The sequence below is a fragment of the Macrobrachium rosenbergii genome, chromosome 41 (genome assembly GCF_040412425.1).
Source record: "Macrobrachium rosenbergii isolate ZJJX-2024 chromosome 41, ASM4041242v1, whole genome shotgun sequence".
In the NCBI taxonomy this organism is placed as follows: Eukaryota; Metazoa; Arthropoda; class Malacostraca; order Decapoda; family Palaemonidae; genus Macrobrachium; species Macrobrachium rosenbergii.
Genome location: NC_089781.1, coordinates 1,836,957 through 1,853,031, shown reverse-complemented (window position 1 = coordinate 1,853,031; position 16,075 = coordinate 1,836,957). Strand labels below are relative to the sequence as shown.

Here is a 16,075-nt window from a genome sequence, read left to right as displayed (position 1 = left end):
ACTCACATATAATATATATATATATATATATATATATATATATATTTATATATGTATATATATATATATATATATATATATATATAATTATTTATATATATATATATATATATATATATATACATACATATATATATATGTATATATCTGAATCATATAATATATGGAACACATCACCATGAATACATATACAATCAAAGGCAAACGTGCCACAAAGGAAAGAGAAATTGATAATAAGACCGTTGTGCTGGGCCAGCGACGGACTTAATTGTTCATTAACGAAATCGGCCACAAGAGGTGGTTTCGACCTCCGACGTTTCAACATTCCTTCGGTAACATATATGTATATTATTTCATTGATAGAACGTTTGTAACTTTTATATAAATAAATATATATATATATATATATATATATATATATATATATATATATATATATATATATATATATATATATATATATATATATATATGTATCTGAATCATATAAACATATATATATATAAATAAAAGGCAATATACAAAGGAAAGAGAAATGACATATATTATTATTTAGCATATTTCTCATATATATATATATATATATATATATATATATATATATATATATATATATATATATATAATGTGTGTGCAAGTGCATATGCTTGGGATATATACTGTGTCCTACTGTTGACACATGAAATGATAGAGCATACTAAATTTAAAAGGTAAAAGACTTATAAAATTGTATATTTGTCAATTTTTGCAATGAGCGCTCATGGTCGGGGTATAGTTTACTACTGCAATTATTCTGGTGTACCGTAAACTTTATCCTCCCCTAAAGAAGCTATTTTTTTTTTGCACTCTTTCCTTTTCTTGTCTTGGGGAGAGGGGGTGGGGGGGGGAGGGAAGACATCACAGTGTCTAGCCTTGTCTGTCTCCAAACTACCCACGACGTCTCAAGGAAATGCGCTGATAATGCAACCAGACTTGCTACTTGCAATGCCTTGTGGTGGAGTGTTGTATATACAGTTCCTGTTTTGATAAGATGTAATCAGTTCAGGAAGGCGTCTAGGGCAACATAAACAACTTTGAATACTCGTACATCTTCATTCCTAAATAGTTTGAAACTGACAATACTTGATGTTTATGTGATCTACATTCACACACACACCTTTAGGCATTACATATATATATATATATATATATATATATATATATATATATATATATATATATATATATATATATATATATATATATATATATATATATATATATATATATATATATATATATATATATATATATATATGAGAGAGAGAGAGAGAGAGAAAAGAACCTTCCCATTTTATTAGCGACGCGTTTCGTTGTTTCTTGATAGCATTCTCAAGCCTAAAAGATACATAACAGTTTTTGTAGTCGAAAGAACATAAAATCTTTATTGGTTGGCAAAACTAAATAAAAGTGACAATAATATAGAAAACTGATAAAATCTTTACTTATTTACAATAGTAGGCTACGTAAATTACTCAGCGGGTAAAAAAAGGAATCGAAAAATTTGCAGTTAAAAATAAGGCAGTAAACAAATTACAGTAAAAACGGTAAAAGATGAATTGTCAAGTTTCAGACCTGGTTTTATATAAAAGATTTCCATCGATTCAAGGGAATGATTCTTCACTAAAGTACCAAAAACACTAAAATTTTCAAGTTTCCAAACTTTGTTACATTCTTCTATATGCTTTAATATTGGCGATCTGGTTGGCATGGCCAGCGCAAGCAGCCAGTAGGAGGAGAAATGCCATAATGTTCGGATAGATAGAGAAATAGATAGACAATAAAAAGAGAGAGAGAGAGAGAGAGAGAGAGAGAGAGAGAGAGAGAGAGAGAGAGAGATTGAATAAGTCAATACATTTTCCAACATAAATTTGTTCTCTCTAGTCTAAAGATTCCTGATTTTTGAAAATTTGTTTTATTTTAGGCGAAAGATGGGGTTTGAAACTTCATAGCAAGAAAGTATAATTAATACAAATCAAAAATTAGTAATGTAGCGAAAATAATCTTTGTATTTATACTGTACATACGTAGGCAAGACTGGGGAAATTATTCTTATTTGATGGCTGTTTAGTACTCTGAGATTTTATTCAGTTTTATGGCGTCCTGTCGACAAATGTAGCGTTGTTTATTTAGGATCTTTCTTAGATAGTTTTGGGGGTCGTTATCTAGGACTAATATTTCTTGGGGTCATTAACCTCACGATATTTACAGTCCTTTGTCTATGTTTTTACGGTAATCCCCGACGGGATTGTATTAAACACGCCGCAAAGGTGGATACATCCCGGGTTAAAACCTTTATGGGGTAACTATCTAGGAAAGATCCTATTTCTATTCAGCTCACCTTCTTCACCGATATACACTTAACATCACTTAGCGATGAGCTGTAAAAATAAAAAAATAAAAAATCCTGAAGACGAGGTACAACAATGACGTATCACTCGACCTCACAAGCTGTGTCTGGACAAGATAAGGCGGTCTTTTCCCAGCACAGTCTTCCTATCTTTCTAAGGTCTTTGCCAATTGTCAGACAAAAAAAAACTGTCTGGCGGACAAATTACGTCACGTCCGATGCAAGCTCTGATGCGTCGCTTGTCCCAGACAACCGAAGGTAATGACAATCACTCTGTCGCTTATCTAAAAAAAAATCAATGCATCCTTGTTCGTCTGCCTACCTGCTTGCTTATCTCCTTGCACAGAGCTACAGTGCCTACAAAGTCTCAAATACGTTTGTATGAATATTCACACGGTCATCAGGTTCTCCTCCAACACTTTTAGACGTAATATTACCAAGATTAGAATGTTGCTACTGAGTCATCAATGCTGGAGTTACACGAGTTTCACAATTCAGTAGCTCTAATATGTCTCTATGTAACGCTTCAAATTATGTGGAAATCCTAAACACCACCACTGCCTTAAACCTACTAATGTTAGACCAAACAGTGCCATTTCAACAGCAAATTCCATCATTTGAATAGTAAATCAAAGGATACGGTTCAAAAAGTCTACGGACTTTTCTCCATGTTTGGCACTCTACAATAGGTGCTGATAATGTGACTTTAAATGAGCTTCCTTCTATGATGATGATGACGGTGCGGGTAGGCCTAAGCCTCAAGTTATGTTCGTATAGGCCGTTTTGACATTGTGCCCTCACTTCCCAATCAGTGTACCCAAATAAAATTTGAGATATCCACACTGCTTCTGTCCTAAACAAAAATCACATCACCATGTAGCCTGAATCATTCTGAAGTAAAAATTTTTAGCATACATTCCACTGTGATCCTGTTAGCGCGACAAATTTCAAAATAGATGTTTATGTCTACGAGACATCATATTGTGTGCACGGGGGGGGGGGGCGGTGTTTGCCACATCAGCATACCTTTAGGAGTTACTGACATACTGGGACAAAATGACACCGGCAGAAATACTAAGGACGATACTACAACTGTTACTGCTACTTCTATAGCTGTTTCGATGACATTGATAAGTTCCTGAATTTTTACGATAAGCCACCAATCTCTCTCTCATACATATAACTGAGATTAGGATACATCTCAAGCAACTTTCTCTTTTGCCCAATGAACTTTCTAATTCAACGTCAGGCAAGTCAACACATTTGTCATTACAGGAACAGATAGCCAAAATCCGGGCATGGTTTTTTTTGTCGTGGATCTGACTGCGGTAAATTTCATTGAATGATTATAATTATTACCCTTAATACCTATGAATCATAACTGTTGAGGCTAATAATTCTCTCTCTCCCTTCTCCAGACAGCAAACAAAAGTGATATAAGCCTCTAAATATGTCTGTAAGGTTAAATAGCTATTTTCAAAGCAGCACAGTTCATGAAAGTTGCCTTACAAATATTTATTGTTACCAGTATGGTAGATAGAAAGACATTTGGCTTGTAACTGCAACATACACAGTAAAGATTATCTGAAGGCAGGGTTCGGTTGGGCGTATGCAATCAATACATTTCGTCGTTCGCGCCGGCTAAGCAACACTAGGAACGAGAAACTGGCTGCAAGAAGCAGCACCAACAGTACCCGAGTGCTGAAATAACAAAGAAAGAAAGAGGAAATCCGTCTTTGTAATATATGGCGCTCTCATCATCATCATCATAGAACATCAAGCAAATAAGCAGTAAAAACAACTGATAAACAAGTAAAAAATGAGCCCAAGTTTCTTTGGCGCAATCGAGTTTTTCTGTACAGCGTATAATGCTGTGTGAAACTCTCAGCCACGGCCCATTAAATTCTCAGCCGCGGCCCATGAAACTTTCGGCAACGGCCCGGTGGTGGCATGTGCTGTTGGCACCTATAGAGGTGCAAGACGCACGATCATGGCTAACTTTATCCTTAAATAAAATGAAACTACTGAGGCTCGAGGGCTGCAATTTGGTATGTTTGATGACTGGAGGGTGGATGATCTACATACCAATTTGCAGCCCTCTAGCCTCAGTAGCTTTTAAGATCTGAGGGCGGACAGAAAAAGTGCGGACGGACAGACAAGCCGTCTCAATAGTTTTCTTTTACAGAAACTAGAAGGAAATAATAAGAATGTTAATACACATAAAAAAATACAATATAAAAGCTGGTCAAGGTCAGTAACGTTATGGGTACGTCCACACTGCAGCAAAACCTGCCATAAGACAAGCCAACAACTTGACGTCTACACGTCACAAATAGACTGAATACAAGTCAACGTCTTATTGCTAGTTCTAACCAGCGCTTCATACGATCATCAAGTATTTACCAAAGGCGTGTTCTCCACTTAGAGTCTCCGACTTGTTTGCAACCTGTTTTTGATATGCTTGCGACAAATTCCCAACATTTATTTATGACGTATTTTACTGTAGCGTGCACGTATACCCCAAGATTCTCCTCTTTCATTCGCCTTCTAGCGATCACTCACTTTTGTTTTTTTTTACTCTACGTGTCAAAATGACTTCACTTCCTCTTTATTTCACCTCAAGTTTCTGTTATTCGCAGTCACAAGCAGAAATTCTCTACATAAGACGCTTCCATAAATATTATACAAATGGGTCTCAACCTTTTTATGCGAAACTCACTTCTTCCCTCATCCATGAGATGGGGCCAATCAATGGAGTCGCCATTGCTCACTCACTCATTCGCTTCATTTGCTTTTCGGACCTCCTTGTAGCCCAGTGCAGCTCATAACAAACTTCTGAGATTTGCTAGACTCTAGCACTGACAACGTTTACAACATATTCTGGCTTTCACCAGGGAACGTAGACCCAATATTTCATGTCAACGATCGAGAAAGACGGCGTTATGAACGTGCCATTGCTTGGTATTCAATGCGTCACATATTGCATTCTTTTACTTGAGAGATGTAATGACTGCCGTAACTCTCTTTAAGTTTATGGATGACCTTACTCAGTAAAGCGTGACAACTGTTGAAATTACCTTAACATTCACATAAAATTACACTCCGTAACAAACTTTATGTAATGTACGATTACGGGAAACAGAAGGAATCAGTACATTTTATTAAACAGTTATCTAACGATAAGCGAAAGGTTTTCATGCAAATATTTGTAGTTTATGATTAGGCAGAAGTCCTCTTCCTCAAAATGGGCATTTTACTTATAACTAAAATTCTTCAACGCTTATCTTCAGAGGAACAATGGTATTTTCTAAAAGATGGTCGTTATCTTATCATAGTAGCCGTTACTAAATCCATGATAATTTATCTTGATCAATGTTGCTGATAAAAACGAACTTTTCGTTATTATTTGGCACAGAAAGACACACAGCTTGCGTGCGTGCGTGTGTGTGAGACCCATACTTCCATCAGTTGTTAGATGCCACTAATTTACCTATTTTAAAGTGCAGTACATCTAAGTGATGTAACCACTGACCTTTAAAAATGCCCCGGTTAAATTTAATGCCTTTTTTTATAATTAATTATACATGGATAAATTTATGAATCAATCGAAGTATACACAAATGGATGACACACACACTCACGCACACACGTATTATATATTTTCTGGCGAAGTTCTCCATCATTCATTTTCTTCAAGTGCTAATGCACATGTGGCTTCCACAATCTACTGGCAAACGTTCAAACGTTTCCAGTACTTTTCCCAATCTCGGAGGGACAAACAAAACTGCTATTGATCCCTAAGCTGACAGCTGTTTCCGCAGTCCAAATACATAGCAGAACACAGCGAAAAAATGATCGAACAACAAGAACCGTAAATGAAGATTTAGAAAGTTAATAATTTGATATAAGTTCATGGTTGTGAAAGCTGATTAACAAGTTTCTTAGGTCAGGATGACTCTCCTTGAATATCGCAGCCTCAGAAAGAGCTCCGAAAGCGCCCTCACACTGAGAGGCTCCTACGCCTCCGCTGAATTTACATTCGATTTTATTACAAGCTTTTTGGTTTTCTGTAAAAGAAAACTACTAAGATGGCCATTTTTCTGTCCGCCCTCAGATCTTAAAAACTACCGATGATAGAGGGCTGCAAATTGATATGTTGATCATGCACCCTCCAATCATCAAACATACCAAATTGCAGCCCTCTAGCCTCAGTAGTTTTTATTTTATTTATTTATGGTTAAAGTTAGCCATGATCTTGCGTCTGGCACCGCTATGGGTGCCAATAACACAGGCCACCACCGGACCGTGGCTGAGAGTTTCATACAGCATTATATATTGTACAGAAAACTCGATTGAGCCGAAGAAACTTGGGCGAATTTTTTACTTGTTTCTTCTTTGGAGGGATTGGTGCCGGAAGCAGACAGCTTTCCGGTTTCTCAGAGTCTTTCGAGATGAGGTTGCGAGCCCCTCTCCCTGTTTCTTGATACCGGTATCCGTTTGCAGCTGGTCAAGCGTGAACTAAGCGCTACACCAATTAGCCAAGGCATCCTCTGAGGATGATTGTATTTTCAAAAGCTGGGCAGTAGGGTCAAAACACCCCTTACCATATAATATATATATGTCTGTCTGTATGTATGTATGTGTATATATATTATATATATAGTATATATATATATATATATATATATATATATATATATATATATATATATATATATATAGTTTACACACACACACATACATATATATATATATATATATATATATATATATATATATATATATATATATATATATATATATATATATATAATCAGAAAGCTACAAACGTCCTTTAATATCCAATTCACTCTACCTCGGAAGTAATATATTTTCATATATGTTACCGAAGGGGAATTTTTTTTTAGTTGATAATAAGTCCACCGTCCCGTGGGGTCGAACCAGCGACGGACGAGGAATCAGGACTACAGTGACACACTAACCAGTCGGCCACAAGAGAGGGTGATGTGATAAATAGTCATATATATATATATATATATATATATATATATATATATATATATATATATATATATATATATATATATATATATATATATATATATATATATATATATATATACATACGTACGCGCGAATATTAAGCTACACATATCGTTTAATATCCAGTTCACTCTACTCGGGAACAACTTACACGCAACGAGAATTATAATTGATAAGTGCTTCGTTACCAGTGGGATTCGAAACTTTGCCTGACTCAGAAACGACGATGTACAGCGACTTTTGACCACTGACCATTGACTGATTTATTCCCGAGGTACAGTGAATTGGACATTAAACGATATTTGTGGCTTAATATTTGTGAATATAAAAAAAAATCATGGTAAAGTGACAAAACTATAATGTATATATGTATATATGCATATAAATATATATATGTATATATATTATATATATAATATATATATTATATAATATATATATATATATATATATATATATATATATATATATATATATATATATATATATATATATATATATATATATATATATATATATATATATATATATATATATATATATATATATATATATATATATATATATATTTTATATCTTAGTAACAAACCCTCTTCGCTGGGTATCCACTCATGAATCTTTGGATTAAATAATGTTAGTTTGCTAACCACACTTCATTTGTAACCGTGCAAAAAACTTGAATGAGACTCTTACACTGCGAAGATTACAAAAGCCTTACAAATGAAACTTAGATAAAAAGGAGATAGAAAAGATACACCTCATTCCATGATAAGATTCGGTGACCGAGCGAGTTTAGATGACTTTCGCCAAGTTGAGATAACACATTCACCAGGTTCACTAAATCACTCCGCTCTTGTATGTTTAGGAAACTATTAAAATTTCTCATGTCAGCAACAACCTCAGGTACCTTATCCAATCTGAGATCACTGATTAGTGTTAGTGATGATTCAGAAAATGTTAGACAGTTAATAAATTGACTAATCTGCTTGCTCAGACTGTCTGTAAAAAGAAACAAAAATCATCAGAGTAACTCACCGATAGAAGAAATTTTCCAAGGAATTCACCACAGCCTCGCTCACTCTAGTCATGCAATTGCCGTCGTTCCCCATTTCAAAAGTGTTGCAAGATCTTGCCAGATCAAGCAGCGTTACGTACTTTGATCAGCAGTAAATGACTCTCTGTTCAACGAATGAAATTACAACGATTTTCGCGTTATCCTAGACGAAGGCTAACAGTCTAAAAGCTTAATAAACGTGTCAGTTCCGCGAGAAATATCTGACATTATATACAAATTAAGAAACTTTGACGGGTGAAAGGGAAATTCATGAGGAGGAGATATAACTTATTATTCGATTACCGACGAACTAAAATATCTTCCCTAAACTTCAGCAGGTCAGACGAGGTACTGCAAGAAGGAGAGAGTAAACAAACACGCGGTTCGTCTCTTACTGAGCAAAATTTTCGAAAAGGTTGTTTTTAACGCAGCCGTGAAGGATGTTTAACTTTATCTCTGCCAATGAACGTAGAGTTACCTAAAGATCACCTCTCGTTCGCTAATCAGTGATAATCGTCAACAGTAGTTATTAAAAAGTAGCCCTTAAAAACTCTGATAATTTTTATCAGTGAAGGACTCGGATCTCTTCTGCGTTTATAAGAAGTTTAGAATTGTGTTATGCACTTTTATAAGGTAAGAAACACATATAATAGGCTTACTGCAACCGAAGTACCTGTGTAACTTTCAATTTCAATATCGTTATATATCACTAAATGGTAGAGAATCTGTTACAATCATGAGTCTTCTGTCGTTCATAAAAAAAAAATGCAAATAAAATTATATTCCAAAAATAACAAAACACATACAGACATAGCCTTACAGTCAACTTTACATTAAATAAAAAAGTTAACGACTTTAAAAGCTTCCTTCAAAGGCTTCACAATAACCATATAGATTGTATCATAATACAGAAAGTTAAAAAAATGTACCTTCCAAAATCCATCGGCACAATCACACCCACACACGCAAAGACTGAGTGATAGGTATACGTCCCCTACATCTCATAACTTGGCAACGGCGGAGAGTGTAGATCCGCGTGTAGAAGGACAAAGGGTTGGCAACCTCATCCTAAAATATTGACCAAAAAATTTTAAGGGACACATCCTAGAAACATCCAGTCAGAATTTTTTTTAAAGAACTCTAGGAGATATACATACACACATATATACATACATATACATACAGTACATACACACATATATATATATATGTGTGTGTGTGTGTGTGCAATCTTCCGTATCTGACCTCTGGCATCACGTCATTTACAATTGCATTACTCAACGATCGAGGCATAACGCACCCCTGTCTCAAACCCACTCTCACACCTACGCAGTCACTTTCCAGTCTATATATTCTACTACTACTTGTTTGGTTTGCCTTCCATCATTCAACTCCACAGACAAGAGAAAACTTGTGGAATGGAACGGAATACAGGATTTAGGCCAACTGCCAAGCGCTGGGACCTACGAGGTCATTCAGCGCTGAAACGGAAATTGAGAGTAAAAAGGTTTGAAAGGTGTAACAGGAGGAAAATCTCGCAGTTGTACTTTGAAACAATAGTTTGGAGCGGGTGAAAAATAAGAAAGATGAAAGAGAATATGAATGGAATTACAGTGAACGGAATGGAAGGGGTTGCAGCTAGAGGCCGAAGGGACGCTGCAAAGAACCTTAAGCAATGCCTACAGTGCACCGTGTGGGGTGCACTGGTAACACTAACCCCCTTACGGGAACGAGACAACGTTTGAAAGTGCGCGCAAGAGGAGAAAGTTGAGTAAATAAGTGCAAGATTTTCAAGGTAAATGTAAACAAAAAGGAAGGAAGGTGTATAATGGAAGCAACTGATCTGGAGTAGTATTAATGAATCAATATTATGGAAGAAAGTCGGATGACAGAAGATGGGGCGAATAAAAATAACAAGCGAAGCATGGACGTTAGCAGGATGTACATAGAAGGCTGTAAGGGGCTTCCAGGCTGAAATATATGAATTTTTTTAACTATTTCTCTTTCATAGAAGTTAAGAATGGATGTTGAATGTAAATGAAAAAAATGTGTTTAAGTTCTTATTATGAGATGTTTGCACAGCATAAGTGGCATAAGAAGAATCGAAATGATTAGAAATCAGGATATACGTAGAAGGGATAAGAAGTCAGTGTAAGTGGATGGATCAGAGGGTTCTGTGATGGTGTGGTCATGTAGAAAGACTGAAGGATGGTTACTTGGTTAAAAGTGTATAATTAAGAAAGTTAGGAATAAGAGAGGGAGAGAACGATCTAGAAAGTGTTGAGTGGATGAAATGGAAGAGATATGGAAAAGGTAGGGTCTCAATATCTAGAAATCGCGAGAGAACGTGCAAGATCGCGATGAATGGTGTACTGTTGTTAGAGGGTTCGGTGCGATGATGATAAACCATCTATAGAGGTATATGAAATGATCCATGCTGAAGTTTTCTGCTCAAAGACTCATCTACAATTCATCAGTGAAAGCATATTTGTGTCAGTGACCACCGTCTTGATTCTTAACTGGAATCAACCGTTAGGAAAAAGTTTTGATATATATATATATATATATATATATATATATATATATATATATATATATATATATATATATATATATATATATATATATTATATATATACATATATACATATATATAATATATATATATATATATATATACATATATAATATATATATATATATATATATATATATATATATATATATATATATATATATATATATATATACAGATATATATATCCCATGCAGCACGAAGGGACGCGTGCTTGAGAATACCACTAAAGTCACGTCCGAAGGTGAGTGAAAACCCCGCCCCCCTTCTGCTTTTGTATATAAATCTCTGTCAACTTCTTTTGTAGTCAGTGTGAACTTGAAAATGTAGAATAAACTACGAAAGTACTTGTCCAAGTCCCGGTTTACACTCACCTTCTGACGTGGATTTAGTGACATACATACATATATATACGTGAGGTGTGTGTAATACACACACACACACACACACACACACACACACACACACACACACACACACACACACACACATATATATATATATATATATATATATATATATATATATATATATATATATATATATAAAATGACACATGATAATAACAAAAGTATTGTGTAGTTGATGTGAGGGGAAAATTGTGTTAGTAGGTGATCAGCAAGATACTGATGAACTTCTGGACAGACGTATGAAAAGGCAAACGGTGTGGAAGTTTTATGTAAGTTAAAGGTTGAAGGTGGCAGTAGCTGTTCCTTGTGGTCTTAGGAGAAACTTGTTATTATGGGAAATGGGTTATTGGTAACACACACAAGCAAGCACACATATATATGCACACATATATATATATATACACCCATATATATATATATATATATATATATATATATATATATATATATATATATATATATATATATATATATATATATATTATATACTGTGTGATGTGTGTGTGTGCAGGTGCGCGTGTGTGCACAACAGAGAGTGAGAGGTTAGTAAATAGGCTGCAACCTGGATGGCAAACTGAAATTTTGCAAGTCCAAAGTCCCCCAGTAAGGAGAAACTTATACAGAAATAACAAAAAGAAAAAAAAAAAAAATAAGAAAAAACGAACTGTTACATGACACACAGGTTAGCTTGCGTAAAATATAAAAGCATTCCCACTGATCTGGACTTCTGAAGTTCCATCGAGTCAATAAAATTACCAGGGAGACCTATAAACAGAGTGGAGATCCCCCAGGAAGGTGTGTGACCTCTGGCGGCCATATTGAAACACCAGGTTCAGTACACAATATTATACTTGTGGCGATGAATCACTAAGGCGGTACTTTTCACGTTTAATATAAGAATATGTGATTTTCTTAAAATCAAATTAATAATCACTGTATATATTTCGTAATTTTATTGTTCTGAGGGCTACTGTCGTGAAACTAAAGAAATTTGCATTCTAATCTGCATCTCTCAAATACTGGAAAGCCAAATATAACTTCATTAGACAAACTTATTCCCTAACTATAAATTCTCTATTAAAAAATATAGAAGAACCTGAAATGTTGATTTATATAAGTAAAGAATTTTGCACAAAAATCATCTATTTTAATCTGTATATACCTGAAATATTAGAAAGTCAAATAAAAAATTTATTCCCTTATTGAACAATCAGTAATCTATATGCATATAAATAAACAACTACATCTTTCACTAAAAAAAAATGAAATGATTTATAGCAAACAATCAGTACTCTATATACATACAATTGTATCATTCTAAAATTTTCCTTGTAACAAAAAAATCTAAAAATTATATTTGTGTTGAACAATCAGTAATATGTACACACATACATACATACATAAACACACACACACACACACACATATATATATATATATATATATATATATATATATATATACATATATATATATATATATATATATATATATATATATATATTAATTTACATACAAAATCAATTATATATACTTTCAATACACACACACACACACACACACACATATATATATATATATATATATATATATATATATATATATATATATATATATACTGTATATATAATCTCAAAATTAATGCCTTCATGTTAACATAAACAACAGCTTCTAGGCCTACTACCGCTAAGCATTTTTAACGGCAAGCAAGAAATACCATCACTGTGAAAGCGGTGTCACATTCGTTTAACAAACTGCACCTTGTTTAGCATGTTCAGCTACTATGGTAAAGTACTGTTTTGCTAAGGTTTTGAAAACACGTTTAGCAAAATAAGATTTTTTCCCGCCATGCTCAGTCTTGTAGACAAACCGACAGCAAAGGTTAGTAAATTCGTTTTTCTATTAAAAGACTTTGGAAAGGTACTTTGAGAAAACCGTTAAATAAGGACTACCATAAGGAAGTAATTTTGACATTTGGAATACAATTGTTCTTAAAGAAAGGACAAGACAACTGAAAAAAATACTCTACCAATCAATTGGTATAAGCCAAGCGTTAGCTTAGCCAAGGTTCTTTCGTCGTTACCATTCTTAAAGGCTATCTTTTTTCCTTCGCGTAATGATCCAATAATTTTTACCTTGGAGAAATTACTTTCATACCATATATTCAAAATCAAGTTATACTCGGTATAAGGGGTAGTTTTCTGATGGAGAGGTCTTGACTTATTGGGGTGGGGGGGGGGGTCGGTTCCAGGAGGTACAGCCCAAACAGTAGGTAAATGATATGTCATCCGAGGCTATGTTAGGTAAAGGTAGATCTGGTTAGGTCGTATTATTCCTAGGCCAGACCACTTGATCCCTCCACCTACATTATATGACCGGTTAAACTTTACAATACTTGCGCAGCCTGATTCCCGCCAGTAGTCGACCGGGACATGTTTCTCATACATAAATATACCGGGTATATGATACTGTACTGTATAGCAACTTACCAAATGATTAGTCTCAGGGGATAGGTGTAGCCTAGGCTACCACTTATTGTTGTTAGATTCAAGCAGGCTAGCCAGCCTCGTGTCGCACAGGATCTTGCTCTTCAGCAGCCGGTAGGCTACCACACTTCACTTTCTTGCTATTGCCAGTCATTTAAACATCCTGTGATGAAAGCTTAAATTAAACCAGACTTTGTTACACATATAAATACAACTATTTTTACTTTGACCTTAATAGGCTAACAAAAGTTATTTCACAAGGTTTGTTTATGTTATCCTAAAGTACTCTCAATCAAGTGTGACGTTTCAGAATTTTGTTAAACAACTAACGTTGCCTTTCCACGTCTAAAACTGAACAACTGATAGGATAGACAGTATCCTACAGGCCTACTTACTGCGAAGAATTCTTTATAGCTGACAAACAATAGCATGCGAACTCGTACCTCACAGTAGCATGTTTAAAAGACGAGCTTTGTTGACAAACCAGTAACCTACAGACCTACTTCCTACCAGGATAAATGGAGTACTTTATTAATCCCGCTTCCTACTAAGCATTTTTAATGACGAACAAGATTTTTTTACTTTATATTATGTTTTATATGTAAAATTAATTATGTGCTAATTTCAAAATTAGAATCTCTACTGCACTTGTGCTGGAAATATAAGATGTGTTAACGAAGAGTATCTACTGGTAACAAGACATTTATTTGACTAACAAATTTATGGGTAGACAAAATTCAGTATGGTTTGCTTACCTGTTAAATTTTATTCCCTTTCCTCTTGAAGAATCCCTGTGGCCATTTCTGTGAATATTAGCTCCACAACGTACGATTATGAAAGTAATGAAAGAAAAAATAGCAGGACACAGCGCATTTTGAATTTTCGCGGTTCTCAGGTGTGTGAAAATGGCAACTGCAAGGCTCTGTGCAAGACCACCGAGAGACAATGCCTGTTGCATATGACGTCATGACGTGATGACGTCGACCCTGGTAGTCCGAAGCTAGCGATTCCTTCTCTCTCGATCTTCCTTCCCTTACACCGTTTGAGTACGAGGTTTTCTCGTGGTTCCGTTGTTTTATTTTTTAACTGGACCGTAAAACTTACAGGCCGTAATGAAGTAGCGTGCCACGGATATATCTTGTGTGTTTTATTGGACGAACTTACTATGGTAAGTAGGTAAACTCAACACAAAGTTCACTGCAACAAGTATTTGACTTTTGCCTCTGGATAACATGATGATAACAAGCGCTGAATAATCCTTGGGATTCCACTGCTTGGCTTCAAGCCTAAATTTAATTTTCCAGTCCATTCCACAGAATAACTTTTGACTGCAATATAGTCTGTATTCATCACACTGAAACCAGCCCTTACAGTTAGGTTTGTCCGATAAGGTAACATAAGTTAGGCCTGTGCAAGTATATCCTACACCCATGTATAGCATAAGAAGGCTGTAGTCTGAAAATGGGATTTAGGTAGGTGTTGTCACCAAGGTAAAAGCAATGTAAAGAAAGACTGGTTTAGCCTAGATTGAATTTTAGCAGGAATTCATTTAAACTAGACTTAACAGACTCCAATGGTAATTTTCTTAAGACTCAGCCAGCCATTTCAAAACCTTTAAATTTTTTGCATGAAAAACATTTTGGGTTTTCATGCAAAAATTAGAGCACTAAAAGAACCTAAAATACCAACCTAACATAACCTAGGGGTGTTTACTGGTTACAGTTTTCCCGTATTATCTATGGAGGGTGGGGGATAGTATTGTATTACCTCATAAATTGTAATTTGATTAATTATTTTCCTCTTTATTAGTTTTGAAAGGTCATGTATTGAGATGAAATTTTTTGTTTTGATGTGTTTTACCTAAGAAAAATATAAATTATAATGTGGGAGGTGGCTGGAGTCTTCCAAAAAATAACCAAATGTAACATAGGCTAGCCTGCGTCAAACAATTCCCAATGTAGCCTATGTTACAGAACTCCCATTGCAGGACTTAGCAAGCACTTTGGAAATGGCACAGACATAGAAGTTATAGGTTCATCACAAGTGGATGTACAGTATAGTGATCAGGAAATAGGCAAGTTACCATTGCCAGTAGTCAAAGGTAAGGGACAAACCTTA

General features: G+C 34.8%; 1 protein-coding gene across 2 annotated transcripts in view; it reads right to left on the bottom strand.

Moving 5' to 3' along the window:
- The window catches only part of LOC136826573 (patched domain-containing protein 3-like), a 58,326-nt gene extending 43,379 nt beyond the window's left edge, over positions 1-14,947 (bottom strand). Inside the window, exons 1-2 of one of the 2 annotated variants that reach the window (XM_067083771.1) lie at positions 14,713-14,947; positions 13,961-14,120 (exon numbers count right to left, since the gene is read on the bottom strand). Coding sequence is in view for 1 of the 2 variants with exons in the window: in XM_067083770.1 (XP_066939871.1) it covers positions 8,468-8,541 (74 nt within the window). In the remaining variant the exon portion in view is untranslated. Of the gene's footprint in view, positions 1-8,467; positions 8,889-13,960; positions 14,121-14,712 lie in introns of those variants that run through there. The other variant, XM_067083770.1, reaches the window with a different exon arrangement.
- Between the last annotated feature and the right edge of the window lie 1,128 nt (positions 14,948-16,075).